The sequence below is a fragment of the Alternaria metachromatica genome, assembly GCF_023757995.1.
Source record: "Alternaria metachromatica strain BMP 0045 chromosome Unknown scaffold_42, whole genome shotgun sequence".
In the NCBI taxonomy this organism is placed as follows: Eukaryota; Fungi; Ascomycota; class Dothideomycetes; order Pleosporales; family Pleosporaceae; genus Alternaria; species Alternaria metachromatica.
In genome coordinates this window covers 124,295-146,363 of record NW_026055533.1, presented here as the reverse complement: position 1 = coordinate 146,363, position 22,069 = coordinate 124,295, and the positions used below count along the sequence as shown (strand labels likewise).

Genomic DNA, 22,069 nt, shown 5'->3' with positions numbered 1-22,069 from the left:
ACATGAATGCCTCAGCAACGATCCGTGCTTCTTACATCCGCCAGGCGCGGATGAGCATGACCCCTCGTCCACATAGCATATCGGAGACGTTATCAATCGATCTTCAACCACGCCCCGCTTCAACCGAGAAGCTCCAATCCTTCGTTCATGTCGACCACATTGAACACCGCGAGAAATGCCACTCCGAGCGTACTTCACAGCCGACCATTTTCGATGTCGAACGCAACGCCGATAACAGCCAAGCATACATCGACGACCGCTATCTCGATACCACTTCGGTCATGGAATGGGACAACAGCAGCTCTTTTAAAGTGCGGCTAAAATCCATGTTCACAGTCTTTCCTTACCGCGACCCCATCTACCTCGTAGCGATCATCTTCCTCATTGGATCTATCGACCTCGTCATCAACGCCACCTTCGATCTCCTACCCCGCCTCAACCCCTCCACGGAGTTCGAAACCGAAGAGACTGTCGCCGTCCCTAGTACGATATTGATCGGATCGATCTTCTTCTTCGTCGCAGGCATCTTCGACACCTTCAGTGCTCTGAATGCGGACCGCGGTACGCTTGAAACATCGAAGTTGGAGCCCGAGAAAGTCAGGTACCGGCCAGCGCTCCTTGGCACACCGGAGTTCAAGTGGATACCGTCATGGGAGAAGGTTTGGGAGTTGTCGGCCACCAACTTGGCCTTCCAGGCTGGTCTCATCGTTCTATTTGGGGGCATCATCTTTATGTTCGCTGGCATCGTCGACTTCCCCGGTGTCGTCCCAGAAGAAGACCCTCTCTTTGGTTACATCGTTTTCGGGCCGCAGGTGATACACGGCGCGCTCTTCTTGGTCGCGAACGCTATGCTGGCGTTCTCCGAACAAGAGCGCTGGTACAAGCCCAGGTTCTTCCACTCGGACTGGCAGAGTGCCATTCTCAATGCGCTTGGTGGGCTTGGTTTCATGATGGCTGGTTTCTTTCTCTTCCAGGACGGTGAGAACGAGGAACAGGGAAAAGTGCATGCAGCTATAGCGGCAATGGCAGGGAGCTGGGCTTTCTTGGTAGGCAGTGTGATCAGGTGGTATGTTGTTTTGGAGTTCTGGTAGTGCTTACGACGACGGTGTTACTGTGACTTTTGTATCGGGATGTACCTCAACTCATCTAATTACGACCACATTCATTACTGTTGTTCTTTCTTGTCACGTCGGCCTAAGGAAAGGTTAGAAACCCTAGAGCCTACATCCGTATCAGGTTACCTATTTCGCATGTTTTCGTCTTAATGTAGTTGGCAACCTGTTTAGTTCTCTTGTATAAGGTCTTGTGTTCAGCGCATATTAGATAGAGATCGCTCATTCATTTGTCCACTTTGTGGTCCGTCCACATCACGGGATGTGTATCGCCTCAACCTTCTGCGTATATATGAACGCCCCTTCACACCCCAAGCCCTGCTCTCAGTTTCCTAGCGGCCAACTGCAACGCGCATATCCGTCAACCTTGCCTAAGTCACACCAAGATCGCAGTCAACCATGGTTTATACGAAGACACGCAAGGTCCCGACGCTTGTCGAGCTGCGTGCAGATGGATACCAGTGAGCTCCATCACCAAATGAAAATGGACCGCACGCTGACGAACATGCAGAGCCGCCAAGAAGATTGAACCGCTTCAAAGTACCGTCGACAATTTCACCTTTACTGCATGCCCCAAGGGACACGGAGCCCGGCGTGTAAGACTAAGGGCGCAACTGCGAAAAGCTAAGCATCGTCTGTATCATACCGCTGTCGAATGCTCCCGCCTAGAATCCCCACCAATACTACAGGCCGTGCAAGATCACCTACCGCGAGAGCTGCGTGACATGATCTACGCCGAGCTGATAGATTTCGAGAACCCGTCGTTTGACATCTGGTTGGAGGGTAGTGGATACGTACTAAAGACGACCAACAAACCACGCTCTACATTTTTCCACCGGACCAACATAGCAGCTAGTGTCGTCGATCGAGGCCAAGATCCTTACTACATCGATCCATCCATCGTCGGCAAAGAGTCAGCTCTAGAGATCCTACAACTTCGTTACCGACGTGGCCAATTCAATATCCAACACGACGCGCTAATAAGCAGGGTTCTCAACCAAGATGCGTGGAAGCAAGATATCGTACCAAAACGCTGGCTCTCCACAATCAGCATCTACATGCCCGAGGACATTTACCAGGTTGAAGAGCGTAAAACTCTACTCCGTCAGCGCTTCGATCTACTACAGCAACTCACCAATACCCGAGCACGTATCCAAGTGATCTTCCCTAGCAAAGAGATGTACTGGCATTCCCAAATTGGTCCTTCGCGTAAAGGATATGAGTGTCTACTTCCCACCGACCCAACTATACGCCAAGCCATGTTAGCTACTACCGAACGACTATCAGTCTCGAATGTTGGGACCGAGATCGATGCCGCTGTTCATAACGAGAACGTTCATATCATCATGGAAACTATATTCCCGAGCCTGACGGCCTTGAAGGCTCGAGGCCACCAAATTCACTTGGACGATAGGATTAGCGGGTGGACGTGGACGGCGGGGGAGGGAAGCGCCACGTTCACCGATACGTGGACTAATCGCCGGCAATTCCGTAAGGTATGTCGTCAACCTGAGTCTTGTATAAGAGTGTATGGCACTAATCAGATTCAATAGGCGGGAGTCCGCGAGTATATGAAGCGATCTCCGCATCAGATGTACCCTTCGGGACGTAATCTGGATGCTGGGGAGAAGGCGGAGATGAGGGCGGAGGGTTAGATGATGTGAACACGATACCAGGAAGGGCTATGATGCGTGTTGCATTTGCTGCACATACACTGCTAAATCCTAAGAAGTGAATAATTTCTAAGGCGATGTATACCCCTGCTCAGATAGTGGCTTTACCTTGCGCAGAATGCAATACGAAGTGTGATCACCGCTTGTACCAAGCACTGCTTCGCCCAGGACGCGAAACTAGTAGCTTTGCCGGTTCAATTTACGTCAATCGCAAGGCTTGTTATCTGTTGAGCTCTCGGGGTGGCGGTACTTCTTATTCGGGGGCATTCTTTTGCGTGTGGGTTGTGTGAAATGCGGAGGATATGATTGGCGTCTAGTTCTCAACCTTGGTTTGTGTGGAAGATTGGAGTATTTTGACCAAAGTGAGCATCAATCACGTACTCTTAACAAGTCACTCAATCTTTGTTGACGCGTTCTTTGTTGTACTGGCAACGGAGCCTTTCAGATTTGCCTCTTTAGGACTAGTTTTTCAGCTAGCTCAGTGTCACAACCCATACCTGGGTCTTTTGGAGTTTTGCGTAACACCAAAACAACTCACCCATTATATTATCCAGGTGTTCGCGATGTTTACAACCAATACCACTGATGACCAACTCGGCTTCGTAGATGTCTTCGGACGCTCTTCGCCTGCCTCGACGGAGTATGAGCACTACCGTCTCCGAGCTTTCAGGTCAGTCAGGGCTTTCTGTCGTAACGTAAATATCCTCATCTAACGTCCAGGATGTCAGTCTACATGTCATTGCGGAGAGACTGAGAGCTGAGAAGGAAAGATATGACTCGACGCTGCAAGAGCTGTACTCGTGGAAAGAAAAGCAGCTTTCGACTCTCGCGGACATCGAGAAACGACGTGATCCAAAATCTCAAAGCGGTCCACCGTCACTCGCAGACCCGGCCAGCAAGGACACAGCTACGTTGAAGCTTAGTTTGGCAGAGCGTCGTATCAATGCAGAGCTTCGGAAGCGTTCCGACGTTGAACCAAAGGAACTGTACATCCACCAGACGCTCGCGGATGTCCTCAGAGAATACGCCAAGCTCGTACACCCCAGTCTCCTCGACAGAATGTTCGGATTGCTACCAGCAGGGAAGCTACCACGGGAGGTTAGGGACATGGTATACGATCATCTACTCCCGAGGGAGAGCACTTACACCATCAAGATAGCAAGTGACAACACTGGCTTCTCCATCCACAAAGGAGCATCGGACGGTATTATACCTACTCCACCAGTCGGCTGTCCATACCCCATGATATCAACCACCCACCCACTAGCCGATGAGATCCTCGAAAGATTCCATTGGAAAACGACGTTCATCATTCAGAAGTACATATACACACAGCCGTTGTCTATCCACCATATTCTCGCAAAGCTTCCGTGGTGGTCGAACATCGATGCAAGTGTACTGCCCAAGAACATCGCCGGCCGTATCACCTTCGTCATGCGTTTTGACAATAGTTGGAGGATTGAGTCAGATATGGAGGAGACTATTGGAGATTTGAGAAAGATCTTGAACTCAGCCAGTCTCGGCGTAACTGTCTCTCTTTCGATTTTTCCTGCTGATAGTAAGCGCGGCGCTGAGTTCCTCGATCTAGCAAAACCACTCTTGCTTGAGTTGCAGGAGAAGGGCCACGAGATTCGCATGATCGACTTGGCTTGTTGGACAAAGATGCACAGGTGCAAAGAGCCGCCAACATGATGGTGGGGTGCTGCGTTTCTAGTATCCTGGCTCGGATGCGTCTAGGTTCCACACGCGACTGCCGTGGGACTCGTGGTGTGACGTGGGGAGAGACTGCAGGTGTGGGGTCTTGGCAGGCGGAAGAAGCCGAGGTTGTGGATGAAGTACGTCACGCCGGGCTTGCCGTGTTCACATCATCAATCAATCAATACGAAAGCATGCTTGGCGCAACACAGCCTCTGAAACCTCATATTGTGCAATTCTTTGAGCACTGCCAGCCAGACTGAGCAACTGCTTGCGTGCTTTTTCTTGTTATCGCAGCCATGTCTCGCCCAAACATCAACGCGCCAATACCCTCATACGAAGAAGCCGTCGTCGCGCCTCCGCCCACCACAATACCACACCCTCCTTCCGAACCCGCCGCTGGCGAACAACCTGCTGTCGACACAGAGCCAACAGCCACCATCGTACCAGCATCGCCTCCGCCCGAGTTACCTCCCGCATACGCCACCGTCGACGAGAAGGCCACGACCTTCACCATCTACGGCACCTTCATCCACACACCCAACGCGCCCGCCTACCAACTCTCCTCCCTCCTCGATGCGCGAATCAACAAGCTGCGGATACGGAGGCTGAAAGCCGAAGAGATCACGTTCCTCCAATCCGGCGCACCGACCGTCGCCTTCGACAGCAGCAGCGTCCTATACGAAGCCCACGACCCGCCCTTCCTCATCAACGAATACTACATCCAAGGCAAAGCGGGGAGCACACTACCCGGCGCTTTACAACTGCGGTTCGGTCTGCGCCGATGGCATGTCGTGCATATGCCGACGCAGGGCAGTCGGCCGAATGAGATTATGACTTGTGGCAAGCCAGGGGGATTTACAAAGGCGCTTAAGCAGAGGAAGAACGAGCTGGAACCTAGTCAGTGGAAAGACAGCGAAGGCCATGTCGTTGCGACAGAGGTGTTGAAGATGGGGCCTGGAGGGAAGATGCCGACGATAGAGCTGAGGCATGATCTAGACCAGACATGTCGGGAGTTGATATTGGCGCTTTGGGTGGCTCGGCTGTGGGCGGCTTTTGGGGCGGGAAGCGGATATGCGCATTGAGCTTATCATCACAATTTCAACTGATTCATGCGCATTTTAGAATCCGCTCCACGTCGAAGACGTGATTCGATCTGGAGCGAATTCTAAAATGCGCATGAACTAGTTGAACTTGGTGCACATCACGAGAAGAGACATCACAGCCAGGGCACACTACAATCACCGTCAAACCATCTTATCATTGGCACAACAGCACCCTCTTCAAGCAACGCCCCTACTCGCTACGAACAACCCTCTTAAATCCCTGCTGCGCAACCTGGTCCTGCGCCGCCGCAATCACCGCATCCGCATTCGGGTCCGTGAATCCACAACCCGTCTTTCCGTTCTGCTGGCTCGCCGCCTCAGCAGAGCACACACCGTCGCCGGTCGCAGCGACCTGACTGCAGCAGGCGGAGCTGCAATCGGCATCCGACACGCACCCGCCGGTGATGAACTGCGAACCGTCGCCCGCGCCGACGTTCTTGGCGCCTGCGTTGTTGGGCGTGACTTGGGCCATGGAGACGGCGGCCACTGGGGGGTGTTAGTATATGACGTCTTTGAGTTCCGGCTCAGTGCAGGTGGAAAACGGTGGTCGCTTACAGGTGAGGAGAGTAGCGATGGAGAAACGCATATTGATGGTTTGAAGTTGGGGTATCGAAATAAACTCGTCGGTAGATTATGTATAGTACGTTTGAACGAATGACACCAGGTCAGCTTTTGCAGTCACAGACGCAAAGAAAGAATGGAATAGAAGTGGGTTGTTGTAGTGCGAAGAAGATGTTGCTTGATGGTCTCTCAGCACCATAGGCGACGCAGCCTTCTTATGCTTTTCCTCAGGCACCCGCGATGTGCGACCCCGCAGTACACTTCCAGTGCATCGTGTCATGCTCTCCGTGGCGCTGAGGCTGTCGCTGTGTGATCGCCTTGTCGCCTGCGTATCCAGGCGCCGGGTGTCGGAGGCGAGGTACCTATAATGAAAGCGGTTATATCGTGCATGATTCATGCTGTTGGCTGACTTGCACCTGACTTGTACTGTTGAGCGGTTTGCTGGTGACGCGTCCTCTGGGTGATGGGGTCTGGCCTATCAGCGGGGTTAATGCCGTGGCGGATGGGTCTCGTTGTGCTGTCGCAGGAGGTGTTTCAGAGTGGTTCACGTGATCGGAGTGTGTGCGGAGTGTGTCAGATGTGTCGGATGGCTTGGCGGGGAGTTTGATGTTTGACGGATGTTGATATCACGAGAATTATTGATAGTGTCTCCTATCGCGATTGCCTACTACCATCTATGCCGTCACGACGCGGGTTGGCGCAATGCTATGCTGCATCAGTTAGAGAACTGTGCGCTCTCACCAACATCAACGACCTGGTGCCCAGGACTGGGCGGCACATCACCAGACTCCCACACAGTCTGTTGCTCTCCAAGCCTGAAGACAATCTCGCCCCCCTCGGTCATGATACCACCCGCGTCTTCATGCTCGAACCAATTCTTGTCCCAGGCCTGCCCATTGATACTCACTCCCTGAACATAGTACCCCTGCTTTCCGTCTCCATCGTCTAAACCGTCGGCCCTGATCCTCAATGTCTTGTCATGATTGACTGTGATGTTGATGTCAGAGAACCAAGGACTTTCCAGGAGATATACGGGGGTGGTGACTATAGGATACAATCCCAGCATCTGCCAGATGAGCCAGCAATTCAGGGCTCCTGCGTCGCTGTTTCCGGGTATACCATTGGTGGTGTTGAAGTAAAAGTCATTAGCAAGCTGGCGGCTTCGCTCGACGCTCTTCCACTGCTTGTTGAGGTAGTTGTAGAGGTAGGGTGTTTCGAAGTCGGGTTCGTTCGCGACATTGTTGATGGTGGTGATGCCAAGTCCGTTCACGCCGAGGTCTACACCAGACGTGTTTGGTTGGAATACGTAGTCGAGGCGTTCCTCAAAGTGGGAAGGGCCTCCCATTAGCGTGATAACGCGCGAGATGTCGTGAGGAACGACAAAAGAATACTCTACCCTCTTGTTAGTGTACAAGTAGAAGATGACAGCATGCAGACAGGCAGCAACTCACCAAAAGCAGTGCCTTCATAGCTCTCATCTTCCCAGTTACAATCGCCGCAGTCAGTAATGTCATACGTCTTATGGAAAGTGCCGTTCGCGTATCGCGGCATAACGAAACCGGAAAAGTTACGACTCGCAGACTCAGGATCCCAACTCATCTGCCAACCTGCGGACCGACGGAGGTAGAGGTCACGATCGCCAGGCGCCTCACCAGCTGCGATCTGGCTGACAGCAAAATCGTTGAGTGAGTACTCTACTGTCTTTGAGACTGCACGCGTGCTGCGATCAGCCGAGACGTAGCCGAGTTCTATCCAGTCTTTCAGCGCACCACGTCCTTCTTTCAGCGAGCCATACGGGTCGACTGGGTTTTCGTCGAAGAAAGGCAAGACATCGGCATCCTTCTTGACTGCTGCATAGCCTTCCGTCCAGTTGATCATACCCGTCAAGCCCTTGACGTAGGCATCTGCCAGGACATTGTCGGCGTTTGATCCTCCCTGGACCAGACCATTGTAATTGCCAGATCGACCATCTGGAAGATAGCCTTCTTGCTTGAACATGTCGATCAGAGAGCGGATCATAGACTCATAGTAGCTTGGCTGGATGAGGTGCCAGAGCGAGACCTGGTTTCGGAACAGATCCCACATTGTGTAAAAATCTTTACACTAGTCAGTATATGTCTCACATGCATTTCGTACAGCCAGGACTTACCGTCCCAATATGGCTCATCCGATTCCCATAGCGGGTTCTCGCCTACACGCTCGCTGGGTATAAGGTGCATGAAGTACAAGCTGGAGTATAACAACGCCAGCCTGGTCTTATTTGCTGACTCCGACGTGTCAACGCGAATCTTGGAAAAGACATCGCGGTTCCATTCGTCACGCGTCGCTTGCGCGGTATCCTCGATTGACCACGAAGAGAGCTCGGCGTTTTTGTACGAACATGCCTTGTCAACAGACATGAAGGAGATGCCTACTCGCGATTTGATCTCGGTGATGTTGGTCCAAGTGAATACTGCTCCAACGCGGTCGTTCATCGGCCCTGACCGGGCTGTTGATCCAGTATACGTAGGCCGAGGTGTTGTGCCGTTATTGAACGAGCGAAAGTGTCGACCGACAGGGAATGTGTTCTTCCCCTTGAAAGCATGTGCTTCGTCAGGTAGACTATCGAACTCGCCGCATACGTACACGGTGACTGGTGCTGCAGAGGTAGAGGTACGAAATCAGTACATGTCTCACATGCACTTCGTACAAAACTCACCGCCAATGTTCCAGCCTCCTGCTATTGATGTGTATCCAGTGTATGTGCTGTTGTTCGGTTGAATCTCAATCTCGCCGCCTGTGTAGAATTGAGAATCCCATGAGCGTGTCAGATGGGGCAGGTAGTGCGACAGGTCAACCAGAACGTGCTTCTCGGACGAAGACGGGTACGTGTAATGGTATAATCCTGCGTGTCGAGAGGCCGCGAGTTCGATCTTGACACCAGATTCTAGCTCGGTACGGAAGTAGCCAACTTGCGCGACGTCTTCGCCAACCTATAGGCTTGTCAGAAACTGCCTATGCGTCACAATTGATGACCCTACTCGATCCTGCCAGTAAGTCCGATTGTCCAGCAAATTGACGTCGCCATCAATGCTTGTCAGCGGCATCTGGGACGGATATCCATATTTCGATCCACCGCCGGTCCCTGACTGGTGCATCAAGCTGATGCCAGTCACATGGCCTTGAGGTGTATATCCGCCGTTGAGCGCACTCTGGTTGATAGGCTCTTCATACGTGTCGATACCCAGTTTGACCATGCCGAATGGTACTGCGCCACCCACAAACACATCACCGCCGCCGTATGCGTAGCCTGGTATCGCGCCTTCAGTCCCGATGAATGGATTCACGAACTGCGAATAATCGACGTCTTGTGCTATTGCGCATGGCGCGAGTACCAGCAGAGACAATAATTCAGTTCCCAGCATCTTGAGAACAGTTGATGTAGTTGGGTGAGTCGTAATTCCTTTTACCTCTTATGCGTCCCACCCGTTGGCGCACCACTTTCCAAGGTACCCCGCATGCGCGCATCGCTCCCCAAGCGGGCCTTATCGGTTGTACACCCTGATTGAGCTCTAAGGTTACATCGTTAATGAATCCTTCGTTGATAAAGCAGTTGCAACGGGCTATGACGTTGACTCTCGCGTCCCTCTTCCCCGTCAGGTACGTGCCAAGATGCGGAGAACATCACGTGGTCGGGCACGTGCACATCTTCGGAATCATCTTCCGAGGGAAAGAACGAGTTTCTCATCAATTCTATCGAACTCCCAGCTTCGCGCCCGGCGCTCGACAAGAGCGCATTCTCTTCTTTGATGGAACGCATACCTTGAGCAATGCGCCTCGACGGCATTTGCTTTTCCCAGCCCTCTCAATAGCCAGACAGTGATCACGTACTGGCCACATCTTCCCCCACCAATCCCGACTGATCAAGCCGACTCCCTCCAAGCCTCAACGTTGTTTACAGGACAACACTTCATCGATCCCAATCGTCAAAACGCATCGGCTGTCTGTGTGCTGAATCCTGAAGCCTATCTTGTTAGGCCCATCAGGCATGCGCGTCACTCAGTGTGAGCATCGGAGCTCCTCACATGTCTTCCTCTTTCGAGTTCGATCTACAAGATAAGATGTCGAACCTTATGCATACGTGCAGGTCATCGCTGCGAAGGCCAAAACTCCGAGGCAAATGCCTCGATCGAAATCGTCTGGAAGTGCCAGCTCTCTGATATCCTGGATGGTGGGCTCCAACGCATAAGTTTGGGCCCTAGCGCAGATACCCTACACTACACAAAACATGAAGTTGACGTAGAGAGAATTTAGGATGGAGATGGTGTTGATTTAGTCGATGGCGAGTGCGAACCCGAACGAGCTAGGCTGGCCGATCTGCTCCGCAAACTTTGTCTCCGATTCCAGCTGCCTAGTTGCTGGTTGGCCTACAGAGAAAGGTTTAGATCCCGAAACTTAGACATGGAGAATACGCCATCCTCCATGAGAAATCGACGAACGCGGTCAGCGCATAGGGCGCATGCAAGCATCCTGAACTCTCTTGCCTACGCCCGGCGGGCAATTCAAGCGCGCCACTTCCTTTGCAACCGCGACGACCTGGTCACGAACAGCTGCTTCTTAGCACACATGTGACTCGTACAAATGTTCATTCAGGCCAACTGCGGCTGTGTGGACCGAGTACACAGCGCTGATAACAGAGTTTACAAAGGCTGCAAAGCGCTACTGATGCACTACAGGATACCGTTAGGGTGTTTTCACGCCATGCATCGTAAAAATGAAGCATTACTATATCAACTTGTAGTGTAAACTACCCAACACCCGTACATCCGCTTCAGAGCGATGTCCAATTCGTCGGCAGTGTTCGTAACGACTAGGAGCGACGAACCAGAGGTGCTCGGTCGACTTGTCTAGTAGTAAGTCCACTTGCGGTAAGGCAAGCGACAGTTAGCTGTACAAGGCTGTTCGCCTCGTCTTTGAACTTACACCAAAACCAACATCACCAGTCCAGATCACGATGCGTCACACTCTTGTATCGATTGGCTCGTTGCTAACGATGAATGCGGGGTCTTGGGTAGCAACTATCGTGACGACAGGCACATCGCTGCCATTTGTGAAAGAGGTGCAGACACACACGCAGCCTACCAGGTACGTCGAAGTGGCTGATCTGCCGTTGGCACCTCACTCACTAGATCACAAACACTATCTCATGTGGGCGGAAACAGTCACCCTATGAATGAACATCTTTATGAACAGTTGGCCGCAACTTCGTTGCGCAATGTTGCCACAGCATGTTGCTGCCATGCGACTACGTTTGCAGTGGCTGCGATATCCCTACGTTGCTGCATTGGGGTTAGTTGACTTACCTACCGCAACCCCTGCCAACGTTTGCCCAGCGCATACTCATCAGACTAAGGTGCGATGTTGCTGGGTCCAACCTCCTCCCGTTGCCTTCGTGGTCATAGGTTTACCAGCATCCCCAAGATAAGTCCGAGCGCGGCATGTTCCAGATCGTCCAAAACCGCGGCTGTCGATTGCGCACTCGGCATTCATTGAACTTTATGAGAATAAAGGGTGATGACCGAGCATCAGTCTATCCGCGCGCTGGCCCTAGTGCGACAATGGAAGCCGACCCACTCTTGCTAGGGAACAAGATTTGCGACTACAATCGAATGCACCCTGGCATCAATCTACACAAGTCCCGCTCATGACCTGAAAACCGCGATGGTATGACTGCCGGGACAGACGGGCCCTTTGTTAGCGCGCGTACCAAGCGGCGAAGTGGGAGGGATCTCCGCTCTCGGGCCGTCGTTCACTCAAGCCAATGCGAAGTGCAAAAACCGCGATTGGCCACATGTCTGGAAAATGACGAGGGTGCACGCCGACGTGATGCTTACCGGCTCTTGCTTCAGGCCCGAGTCAGACAAGCCTAAAGCACGTACCAGAAACGTTCACACCGAGACGAGGTTTGACCAGCGAATACCCACATCTTTGAGATGGTCTTGGGCAAATAGACATAAAACTTCCAGTGAATTGCATACCTGACAAACACGATATCGCGATAGCTTCTGCGATCGAGCTCGGCGAGATCTTCGCCGCACCCTGGCATGCGGAAGAGTCTCAGGCACTAGCCTATCGTATAGCTTGTGCCTTACATTTCGACATCCGCGGAGCATCCTTACCTATAGATTGTACCCTCATCCCGGAGGAACGCAGCCTTTTTTGGATGGAACTCCGTGGGACATTAATATACCTATACCGACTGGACGTTCCCATCGTATCCGACTCCTCGGTCCCCCGCGAGCGCGATCAAGATGTCTACCCAATTTGATAACTGGCGCAGTGACCCGAGTGAGTCGCACTCGATGTTGATGGCCGTCTCAACATGGTCACTTGGTGGAGTCTCTTTCGCCTTCCTGGTTGTTCGCTGTTGGATCCGTCGCTCTCAAAAGAAGTTCTGGTTTGATGATATTGTACTCATCATCAGCTGGGTAAGTAAGTCGAAAGATCGAAGTGAATCGCGGATCCCTGATGCACCGCAGTTTATGCTCCTTGGTCAACTCATCTTGAACCAACTCAGCATCAACCTCGGTTTTGGAAAGCATGCGCTCGACAGTAAGACTTCGCAAGGAAGACTTCATTCAGCCTATCTCTGACCTTCTGGCTAGTTGACTTCAGCCACTTCGAACGTATCACGTACTATGGCGCATCCGCGCTCACCTTTTCTATCACGGGCATTATCCTCAGCAAGATCTCGTTCGGGCTCACCTTGCTTCGGTTGACTGACGGATGGCTTAAGGCCTACGTTTGGTTCGCTATCGCTACCCTTGCCTTATTCGCGATACCAGTTGCTGTACTCCCCTGGGTACTGTGCAAGCCAATAACGAAGACCTTTGTTGATATCCTTCCCGGGACATGTATCGACAAGGAGCCTTCCGTAATATACGGAAGATTCCAGGCTATATGGGCTGCCATCATGGATATTTCTCTAGCATTGTTGCCTTGGAAGGTCCTCTGGAATCTACAGATGCGCACCGCGGAGAAGATCGGAGTTGGTGTTGCCATGAGTCTGGGTATCTTGGCGGGAGTCACATCCATTCTCCGAGCCAGATACGTCGAACAGCTCCAGACCCAGGATCTATCTTGTAAGTCATTGAAGCGCTCTATCTGAAACGAGCTAATCAAAGCAGACCAAGCGTACAACTCCGTCATTTGGTCAACAGCAGACACGGCCATGACTGTTGTTGCCACGTCCATCCCGGTGCTGCGTGTCTTCTTCAAGCAAGCGGTCAACACGGCCATCTCACATTACCACAACTCAACCAACCGAAGCAACAAATCAAAATCTACTGGAACTGGAAGCACTCCTTCCAACCCTTCCAACAACGCAAGCACACTTGCGAATCAAAGTGCACGACGATTGAACAAGAACACATCACGCACATTGGAGAACACAAGCACAGATTCGTTGGTCGACGACCTGGAGCGCGGCCCCAAGGAGGACTACATAGAGTTGGACGATCTTATCGTCGACGAGAAGACTGGAAGGGTTTCGGCTGCAACCCCCGAGTCATTGCCAGAGTCCATGTCACGGGCGCACTTACACGGTGACAATTGGCCCTTGGCAGACCACATGCAGACGCACATAGAAGACATACGGAGGCTGTAACGGAGCTTACGGGTAATTGATAATCACGAATAATGCCATAACGAAGATGTTTGCTCAGCCTTCTCGGTCGCGAGTCGGCATCACCCTGAATCCGTTCTCTATGACTACTGACGAGTCTTGTTAATTATCCTAGCCATCGCATTACTTTCTTCGAGCATCTCGAACATGAGTAATGAGAGGCGAGAGGACCCTGAAGACCGATTCCCGTCGGAGTCTTCTCATTCGCCTTTGCCCGGTTCCTGGCTCCGCTCCCTTCCGGCTAGCGGCATTTGATCTACAGGCCCGCCTCCACGCTGCGGCAGGTTCCCAGGTAGCGCCACTGCACGCCCACCACCATGACAACGCCTAGCGTCCCCGGATCCCAACTCGCACTATGCGCGCATCAGGGGCCTTGTCGCCCTTGCGACCGACAACATCGGAATCCTTTACCGACCAATCGAAAATGACGTGATAAGCCCAGCGATACTAGTCGATATCTTAGTCGATGTCTCTAGCATGTCAGGCGCATATCCAAGACTGCACCACCACTCTCTTTTCCTAACTTCGGCCCTTCTGTCGGTCGTTCATCTGTAGAACAGAGTCATTGTTCTACGCTCGCGCAGAAGGTTTGCCATTTCATCAGCGACGTACATGATCTCAGCACGATGATCAGGCACACCACTCCTGAATTAAAGTTCCGCTACGAAATTCGCCATGGGTGATTGGTCGCGTTCATGTCATTCGCCGTGAACACCTCAGACTGTTCGCATATAATAAGACTTCAACTGCCAATTTGCTTTTCACCCGTCACCGATACATACGCTCCTTAGTCTTTGTATAGTTTGAGTCGCAAGCATGAAGGCATCCATTCTATGCGCTACGCTCCTTACATCGGCAGTACTTGCCTTCCCCGCCAACCTCCTCAACAACCTCCCTGCTGATCTCAGCGATGAGGGGCTCGCAGAGATCACAGAGCTGGCGGCGAAAATCACCAGAGCGGTCGAGGATATGCCGGCAAACTTGGCCAAGCGACAACTTGGTGCTAGCATCCTACCACCGAGTTTCGATGCGGATGCCCAACGCATCAGCACCACGGGTGAACACCGTTATGTAGGTGGACTCTTGGGATGGAAGACTTGTTCTTGCATCAATTTCTAACACGTCCACCTACAGATTGCTCCTGGCAAGAATGATCTTCGCGGACCTTGCCCAGGTCTGAACGTCATGGCAAACCATGGCTATCTCCCCCGCAATGGAATCGCATCCGTTACGCAGTTGACTACTGCATCAAACGAAGGTACGCATGCTGTCATTGGATTGTCAGCCAAATTGCTCACAGCGCCGTAGTTTTCGGTATGGGTCTCGAGCTCTCTGCTTTTCTGTCGGTCCTTGCCACCGTTATGGGCGGCGACATTGTCTCGTCTTCCATCGGTGGCCCACCCAGCGGAGGCCTGCTTGGTGGACTCACTACAGGGCTTGGTCTCGTCGGAAAGCCGCAGGGTATGAGCGGAACACACAACCGTTTCGAAGCCGACTGCTCTCCTACACGAGAGGATCTGTACAAGAACGGCAACCCAGTATCGCTGAACCTCCCTCAGTTCGAGGAACTCATGGCCATGCCTATCGGTCCCAACGGCTACGACCTCACTGTCATGCATCCTTTCCGTGGCTCTAGATACAACAACTCCGTCGCCACCAACGGACACTACTGGGCTGGGCCTCTGACCCACTACGCTATCAACACTGCGACCTACCTGTTCACCTTTCACTTCTTCTCGAATCACTCTGCAGAGTATCCATCAGGTTATCTCGACGGAGAAACCCTCAAGTCTTTTGAAGGCGTCACAGGACAGAAAGGCAGCTTCAAGTGGGCTCGTGGTCAGGAGAGGATTCCCGAGAACGTAAGTCTGCTCAGCATGCATCATCAGCGGTCGGAATTTACTGACGCCTACCGCAGTGGTACCGCCGCGCTATCGGTGATGACTACGGAATCGCAGCCTTCACCCTCGATGCTGTAGGCGCACTGCAAGCCCTTCCCTACATGGCCGTCGTCGGTGGCAACACTGGCGAGCCCAACACCTTCACCGGTGTCAACATCGCCGACCTTACCGGCGGTGTCTTCAACGCCGAGACCCTGCTCGAAGACAACAACCTCATGTGCTTCGCATTCCAGGCTGTCAACTCCGCCAGCCCGGATATCTTGAAGGGTCTCCTCGGCAATGTTCTGCTTGCTGTGCAGAAGTTGACCGATGCCCTGAATCCTATCCTTGCGAAGCTTGGCTGCCCTGACCTTGCCAAGTACGACAAGTCTTTGCTTGCCAAGTTCCCGGGTGCTGGTGCTGGAATTTAGTGGGATGTGAGAGGATGACTGCTTTATGATACCAATACTTACTTCACTTCATATAGTGTATTAATACGTACTTAATGAACATCAACAAGACCTAATGGCGAGTCAAGCAATGTTCCCTTTGATGCTGACATCCGCGTCGAGAAGTTTCACATCTCCTCCGTCTCTTATACATCCCTTCCGTCTCTTATCTTTGCGCAATCTCTCCATGAGGGAGTGCTGTTGTGCAAGTATCGTGAAGGACACATATTAACAGCTGAATATGACGAGAAGTAGAGAAGTCCAGATCCAAGAGAATCATGAAACTGGAGTCGGATAGTGGCTGAAACCGGCCGTCATTGCACCGAACCCCTTCGCGGGCGTACAATCACGTCGGGAAGACATACCATCGAAGAGGCCGGAGCCTCTGTACTTGGAACGATGCTTGGACGCTGAGGGCGTGTATTCGCGATGCGCGAGCATTGAAAGGTGATGAGACGAACAGAGGTCTCCTCAGTTGCTCGGACCAACTTCGGAAGCTTTGATCACCCCGTTGCGTCATGACTCCTCCCAGTCCGTACACACTTCAATCATCATCGGTACGCACACTCAGACCACCATCTTCGAAACTTATGTCAATAAAGTCCTTTGATGAGCCCTAGACCGCTGCCTGGCTTCCAGGCTGCTACAGCATCGTCCTGTCCTCTAATCCTCTCCTCTTCGACAGCACGCGCCCCCGGGGCCGTGTCTCGAAGAGCCAATCTCATCTGGGCAGCCTTTGAAAGAGCGTGAACAGCTTAACACTGAACGGCATGCCAGACAATTTGCTCTTATCGGTAGCTTTGCGATAGTCGACCGACTCTTGGCATGCTGTTCACGAAGCCGTTTAGGTGAACATTTGCTCGAACGGTCTCTCAAGCGTGCCCTTCCTCCCGGCCGGCATGGAATCCGAGCAACATCAGATCACGGGTAGCAAATGGCGAGAAGATTACCACGAGAAGAGACATGTAATCTAGTCAGGATGCGCCTCGAGTCCGTCCAAGCCATTCGCATCGTATGTTTTGCTCACTTGGCGAACGAAAACCCGCGACAAATAAGCGATGCGTGCCTTGGGCTCATCAGTTTTTGCACCCATGCTCATGCTAATTCGGGATGTACACTTCGCAACTCGATCATTCATTTGAGCTGAGTGTTTACAGCATGCGTTGAGGCCTGATGCTTCCAAGGCGCCGAGTCGGCTGTTGGTGTGGGCCAAGGTGCGCGAAACCCATGATGTGTTACACAGGTGCCTCAAATACCTAGGTATCATCGGGACAACTTCTTCCAGGACAATACCAAGCCTTGGTGCTAAGGCATCCACGTACGCTGTATCACCACATTTAGGGAGTATATAGCCAGATGGAATGGGCGCTATTTGAGGCTCGGTAGGAATAATTCGCTGTTGACCAGTCCTTTCTCAAACACACTCATTCATCCTTTCGCTTCTTTCGCTTCTTTCGCTTCTCTTCTACACGTTCTTTTGACAAGACATTTACCGCATACCCTTTCACAATACACATTTCTTGAAACTCATTACATCATAATGTATACCGCCGCATTCGTCACTATTGCGAGCCTGGCGCTTGGCGCAACCGCCGCGCCAGTCGCAGCATCACCTCTCGACATCGGCAATGGTCACATGCAGCTACAGATCAACATCGACCTGACCGGTAAAGACGCTGTCGCAGCCAACGCTATCGATGCCCAGCAACTGTTTGCTTTCTCCTCCACGCACTTCGTTCACGCCGTTCCGGAAGAAGTCGTCAACGGCACCGAGCCAACCGGTGGTCTCGCCGGCGCATCCGGCACCTTCAACTTCGGCATCAACAGCGCCTCCAACATGATCTGTTACAACATCACGCTGCACAACTTCCAAGGCGAATTCGACTCCCCCGCGACTACTGCGACGCACATCCACGAGGCCGCGCGCGGTGCTAGTGGACCACCCAGAATCTCATTCCCAAACCCGGAGTTAGTAGAGGGAAGTGAGTCGGTTAGGAACAGCGCAGGCTGTATCAAGGGCCCATTTACGACTGGTGTTATGGTTGAAGGAAAGGATTCAGGCGAGGGCTTCCATGTTAGCATGATTGAAGCCAACCCGGCGGCTTTCATGGCGGACACTCATTCCAGCTTGGCGCTACCTGGTGCAGTCAGGGGGCAGATGGCATGATTGGACCGTTCATCTTATTTCACCAAATAATTGTAATGCAGACTCTTTACATTTTATGATCGTACCTACAAAATGGCAGCTGATAAGCCCTCAAACCATCCATCGTCCACAGCAATCATGCCTCTTTCGCAGCAGTCTCTTGCGCCACCTCTTTCACACGGATTATCGGAACGATCCTGATACGCATACCCCTGTACTTTTTCGTGAACCAACTTTCGGTGATTGCCTTGTTCCATTCCATTATCGAACTTGCAGTACGCCCCCATTTCAGTATTGCAGAACCAGAAAGGGCATAGAAGAAGTGATTCAGCGTGATACCTTCAGGCTCAGAGATCTTGATGACTTTGGGTTTTTCCTTGTTCGGCTGATCATCGTGAAGCCTATAGCTGACGTGTAATTCGATCTCCTTGAGTGGAGGCCACGTTATGAACATTCGTCGCCAAGATGCGTCTGGATTGGGCAATCCAATCCGTCTGTTGAGGGTACGAAGGAGGTGCCAGCACCTGATGTAGGGGAGTTTGGGGTTGTTGAAAGCAGCAATGGAGCTAGACTCTGGTAATCCGAAGAAGCGACTCAGAAGAGGGTGTGCGATACAGTCGGCGAGTACTTCCGATCTGGTGGGACGACTGTCACCATGATCCAACCATTTCTTTTCTAGGAAGGCATCCCTTAGGTTTGAATCGATCTGCTCTGCCATAGATTGCCGGTACCGAAATAGTGTCTTGGAAGTATTTTGATTGTCCCTGATCAGTTCGCACCAACGCTTTGAGATGCGCTCGTAGCGTAACAGGTCTTCGACAGGTAGCATGGAGAGGGTCCATTCAAGCATCTCCACTTTAAGCAGAAAGGCTTCCATGATGTAGGTGGTTGTTCGATGTGGAGGGTTATTCGTGCGCTTCACAGCAGAACTTATGTTTCAAACGAGGGGAATTACCAGATTTCGGCTGCTTTATATACCCAATTCTTCTTCTCGGATCTATAATCTTCTTAATGCTTCAAACAATGTTTGCTGCAAGCGCTGCCTGGAAGCGACATGAACCTGCCAGCAGCATCGCATTCCGGTTAGCTAGTCTGCCTTCTCTAGCACAGCAACCTTATCATCCGCTCTCCGCTCGAGAGCCGCCCGTCTCCTCAGATACCAGATCTGCACAGCATATCCCACAACTAATGCCAAACCCAATACGAGCATGGGGACTAGCAGCCAACGAACAGTTTTCTACATGTCACGTCAGTCAGCATCCGCTATTCCAATCTATGTTCTCGATTTCAATCTTACAGTCTCCACACACGCCATCCTCCTTGCCGCATCATCCGTTTTCCGTATGACAGGTAGCATAACGCAGGTCGCTAGCTCACGCGTGCATGTGAATTCGTCGTTGTATTTGGTCAACACCGTCGGTATTTGGCAACGCTTCGATGACTGGTAATGCAAGATGGTGGACCATATCGCGGATGCAAGTGTGCTGGCGAAGGATACGACTGCGAGTACCACAGTTGTGGTGTACACGATATTGCCTCGAAAGGGGTGTTGCGAGTTCTGGATGCGTTGTAAGCCCTGATCAAGATACAGCCATCACAAAGAATAGTACCTGTGTATCTTCTTCCATTATAGCTCTGGGCTTCGCTCGCATGATCCAGATACTCAGTACACTTGCCACGACGCCCAACACCGCTCTCGCAACGGCTAGTCTATCATACGTTTCGTTGTAGTCAATAGCGATCCACTGCTGGGTCGTCTGCTGCTCGTCATACGTTCCATCTGTTCCTCTCCAGATGTACCAAGCGTCAGCGGGGAAGTATTGAACCAAAAGCCATTTCGCGTGACCAGTGAGACCGAGGGTGCCAATGGATGCGACCAAGAGTAGGATGGAGCTTATGAAGAGTATGCGATGGGTTAGGCTGGAACAAGGCATCTTGGTCTTTTGGCAGTGAAGGTTGAAGTAGGCGGAAGCAGGCGCTCGCGATGAAGAAGAGAAAGCAAAGTCGAAGCAAGAGAGATAGAGTCAACAGTCTCGAAGAAATGAAATCCCTAGAATCACTTCGTATTGCTTGCTAGTATCACCGACTACCCACAGTCTCAAAGACCTGCGTTCGGCCAAACCTCGGTAGAGACGTACGTCCGTGGCTGTACCCTATCATACAGTGAGATATACGTCGATGGATACCATTGCAGGAAATGAAGGACTACAGCCCCCTATCGTGTAGCGCATGTACGAAAAGAACCACAGCAACTGGACAGAATCTGATTCATGTCAGCTGTATGCGCAGCATCTACATTTGTCGGTGTTGATGTGGTGAGCAGGCTGGCCTATGGAGCGGCTAAATTGCCGGATCATGTCAGCACCGCTTTGATTTGCGGGGACCGGATCGAGGCCCAAATAAGCGCAGCAGCACTGCCACTTCGAGGCGCTGACTCGGTGTCAGTAGGGCCAGTATTAGTCGCAATGCGCAAATGCTGCCTTGCTGACTGTCAACATAGACTCAGAGTAAGGGTTGCATGCTTCGTGTGATCGGTGGGTGCGCTGTCATTCATCCCCATGGGGCGACTTCGTCTCGAGACATTGGCTGAACGTCTTACCCCTATGGTCTTGGGTTGGGAACTAACAGCGGTGCGTAAGCCGACCAGACGATGCATTGCTGCCGAGGCAGTTGCATACAATACTACGCCGCTGCCTCCTTGGCCACAAAAGTGGCCTTTTCTGCGCTTCCTTCTGCTTTCCTTCCTCATCGACGGCCCTCTACTTCGTGGACCAAGACGCCACCCAATTCGGCGGTGCCATGCTGCCCATCGAGTTCGCCTCCGTTTATGGTGTGTCCGTATTTTGTCGCCGTGTGCGTATACGCTTGCGCATCAGGATATCCGTTCCTGGTCATCTCCGGCGTGCCATACGGATTCATAGAATCATCGTCGCTCGACGGGACAGGAGTACCCGCGGAGTGGCGCTTGGAGCGCTTGAGGATGTACAAGATGGCGACACCGGCGAATGCGATGACCGCAATCCCTCCAACGACGCTTCCAGCGATCACAGATGTGTTGTTCAAACGACTGCTACCGCCAGGGGGCTGATCCTGCTCGCCGGCCGGGCTCGACGTTGGGGACGGGGTAGGTGCGGAGATGGAAGGGTTGCTATTCGATGCAGGTATACTGGAGGCTGCCTGTTGAGACGCGACTGACGTTGAGTCCACTACAATACATTAGTAACGAGTCAAGTATAGCATTTGCGCAATGTCACGTACCATTGGCTGGAAGCGCTTGGTAAAGTGTCGTCGACATCAACGGATGGCTGCCTGTCCAATCGCAGTAGATACGCGTGTACGCGTCGGAAGCGCCAAAAGTGGTGAACATGATGTCCGAGTAGCAAAGCCCATAGTCTCCGTCGCTGTCTAGCTGGTTAACATGGCCGAGTCTACGCGCAAGACATGCAGCTCAACTCACCAGGTACTTGTTACGCCTCCAGACCCATACACCGTTGTATGTGAGCAGCTTGTCCATGCCTCACATCCTGTCTTCGGCAAAGGGGAGGTCGTGGTGGTTCCATCAACCTCGAAAGCGGATGACGCTTTGCACGATTGATACAGGCTGCCTGTTGTGAAAAGGTAGCCGTCAGACTGGGGGAAAGTCTTGATCGACCCTATTTCCAGGTCAGATAAGCGCATCTCGAGATCGAGCTTGCATGCCACTGCACTTACAGACTGGCTTATTGTCTTGCGTGCCGATGAGCTCGTATCCCATAACCACGATGCCATTTGCAGGACCTTGCCT

The 22,069-nt window shown here is 52.2% G+C and overlaps 9 protein-coding genes across 9 annotated transcripts; 6 read left to right on the top strand and 3 right to left on the bottom strand.

The window, feature by feature from the left end:
• Nucleotides 1-2: 2 nt before the first annotated feature.
• On the top strand, nucleotides 3-1,091 carry J4E83_010223 (uncharacterized protein; the record flags this gene model as incomplete). Its single annotated transcript, XM_049337105.1, has 1 exon — nucleotides 3-1,091. The coding sequence occupies one exon, from the start codon at nucleotides 3-5 to the stop codon at nucleotides 1,089-1,091; it is 1,089 nt and encodes a 362-aa protein (XP_049183807.1).
• Nucleotides 1,092-1,511: 420 nt separating this feature from the next.
• On the top strand, nucleotides 1,512-4,477 carry J4E83_010222 (uncharacterized protein; the record flags this gene model as incomplete). The annotated part of the gene is made up of 3 exons (XM_049337104.1): nucleotides 1,512-1,573; nucleotides 1,624-2,608; nucleotides 3,506-4,477. 3 exons carry the CDS (start codon nucleotides 1,512-1,514, stop codon nucleotides 4,475-4,477), a joined length of 2,019 nt encoding a protein of 672 aa, XP_049183806.1.
• Nucleotides 4,478-4,779: 302 nt separating this feature from the next.
• Nucleotides 4,780-5,565, top strand: J4E83_010221 (uncharacterized protein; the record flags this gene model as incomplete). The annotated part of the gene is made up of 1 exon (XM_049337103.1): nucleotides 4,780-5,565. The coding sequence occupies one exon, from the start codon at nucleotides 4,780-4,782 to the stop codon at nucleotides 5,563-5,565; it is 786 nt and encodes a 261-aa protein (XP_049183805.1).
• A 211-nt stretch (nucleotides 5,566-5,776) lies between these two features.
• On the bottom strand, nucleotides 5,777-6,172 carry J4E83_010220 (uncharacterized protein; the record flags this gene model as incomplete). The annotated part of the gene is made up of 2 exons (XM_049337102.1): nucleotides 5,777-6,072; nucleotides 6,142-6,172. 2 exons carry the CDS (start codon nucleotides 6,170-6,172, stop codon nucleotides 5,777-5,779), a joined length of 327 nt encoding a protein of 108 aa, XP_049183804.1.
• Nucleotides 6,173-6,862: 690 nt separating this feature from the next.
• J4E83_010219 (uncharacterized protein) lies at nucleotides 6,863-9,383 on the bottom strand (the record flags this gene model as incomplete). Its single annotated transcript, XM_049337101.1, has 5 exons — nucleotides 6,863-7,539; nucleotides 7,599-8,243; nucleotides 8,297-8,785; nucleotides 8,846-9,119; nucleotides 9,168-9,383. 5 exons carry the CDS (start codon nucleotides 9,381-9,383, stop codon nucleotides 6,863-6,865), a joined length of 2,301 nt encoding a protein of 766 aa, XP_049183803.1.
• Nucleotides 9,384-12,494: 3,111 nt separating this feature from the next.
• J4E83_010218 (uncharacterized protein) lies at nucleotides 12,495-13,792 on the top strand (the record flags this gene model as incomplete). The annotated part of the gene is made up of 3 exons (XM_049337100.1): nucleotides 12,495-12,738; nucleotides 12,792-13,268; nucleotides 13,314-13,792. 3 exons carry the CDS (start codon nucleotides 12,495-12,497, stop codon nucleotides 13,790-13,792), a joined length of 1,200 nt encoding a protein of 399 aa, XP_049183802.1.
• Nucleotides 13,793-14,626: 834 nt separating this feature from the next.
• J4E83_010217 (uncharacterized protein) lies at nucleotides 14,627-16,121 on the top strand (the record flags this gene model as incomplete). Its single annotated transcript, XM_049337099.1, has 3 exons — nucleotides 14,627-14,867; nucleotides 15,119-15,672; nucleotides 15,729-16,121. The coding sequence occupies 3 exons, from the start codon at nucleotides 14,627-14,629 to the stop codon at nucleotides 16,119-16,121; spliced, it is 1,188 nt and encodes a 395-aa protein (XP_049183801.1).
• Nucleotides 16,122-17,679: 1,558 nt separating this feature from the next.
• J4E83_010216 (uncharacterized protein) lies at nucleotides 17,680-18,306 on the top strand (the record flags this gene model as incomplete). The annotated part of the gene is made up of 1 exon (XM_049337098.1): nucleotides 17,680-18,306. The coding sequence occupies one exon, from the start codon at nucleotides 17,680-17,682 to the stop codon at nucleotides 18,304-18,306; it is 627 nt and encodes a 208-aa protein (XP_049183800.1).
• A 115-nt stretch (nucleotides 18,307-18,421) lies between these two features.
• Nucleotides 18,422-19,162, bottom strand: J4E83_010215 (uncharacterized protein; the record flags this gene model as incomplete). The annotated part of the gene is made up of 1 exon (XM_049337097.1): nucleotides 18,422-19,162. The coding sequence occupies one exon, from the start codon at nucleotides 19,160-19,162 to the stop codon at nucleotides 18,422-18,424; it is 741 nt and encodes a 246-aa protein (XP_049183799.1).
• Between the last annotated feature and the right edge of the window lie 2,907 nt (nucleotides 19,163-22,069).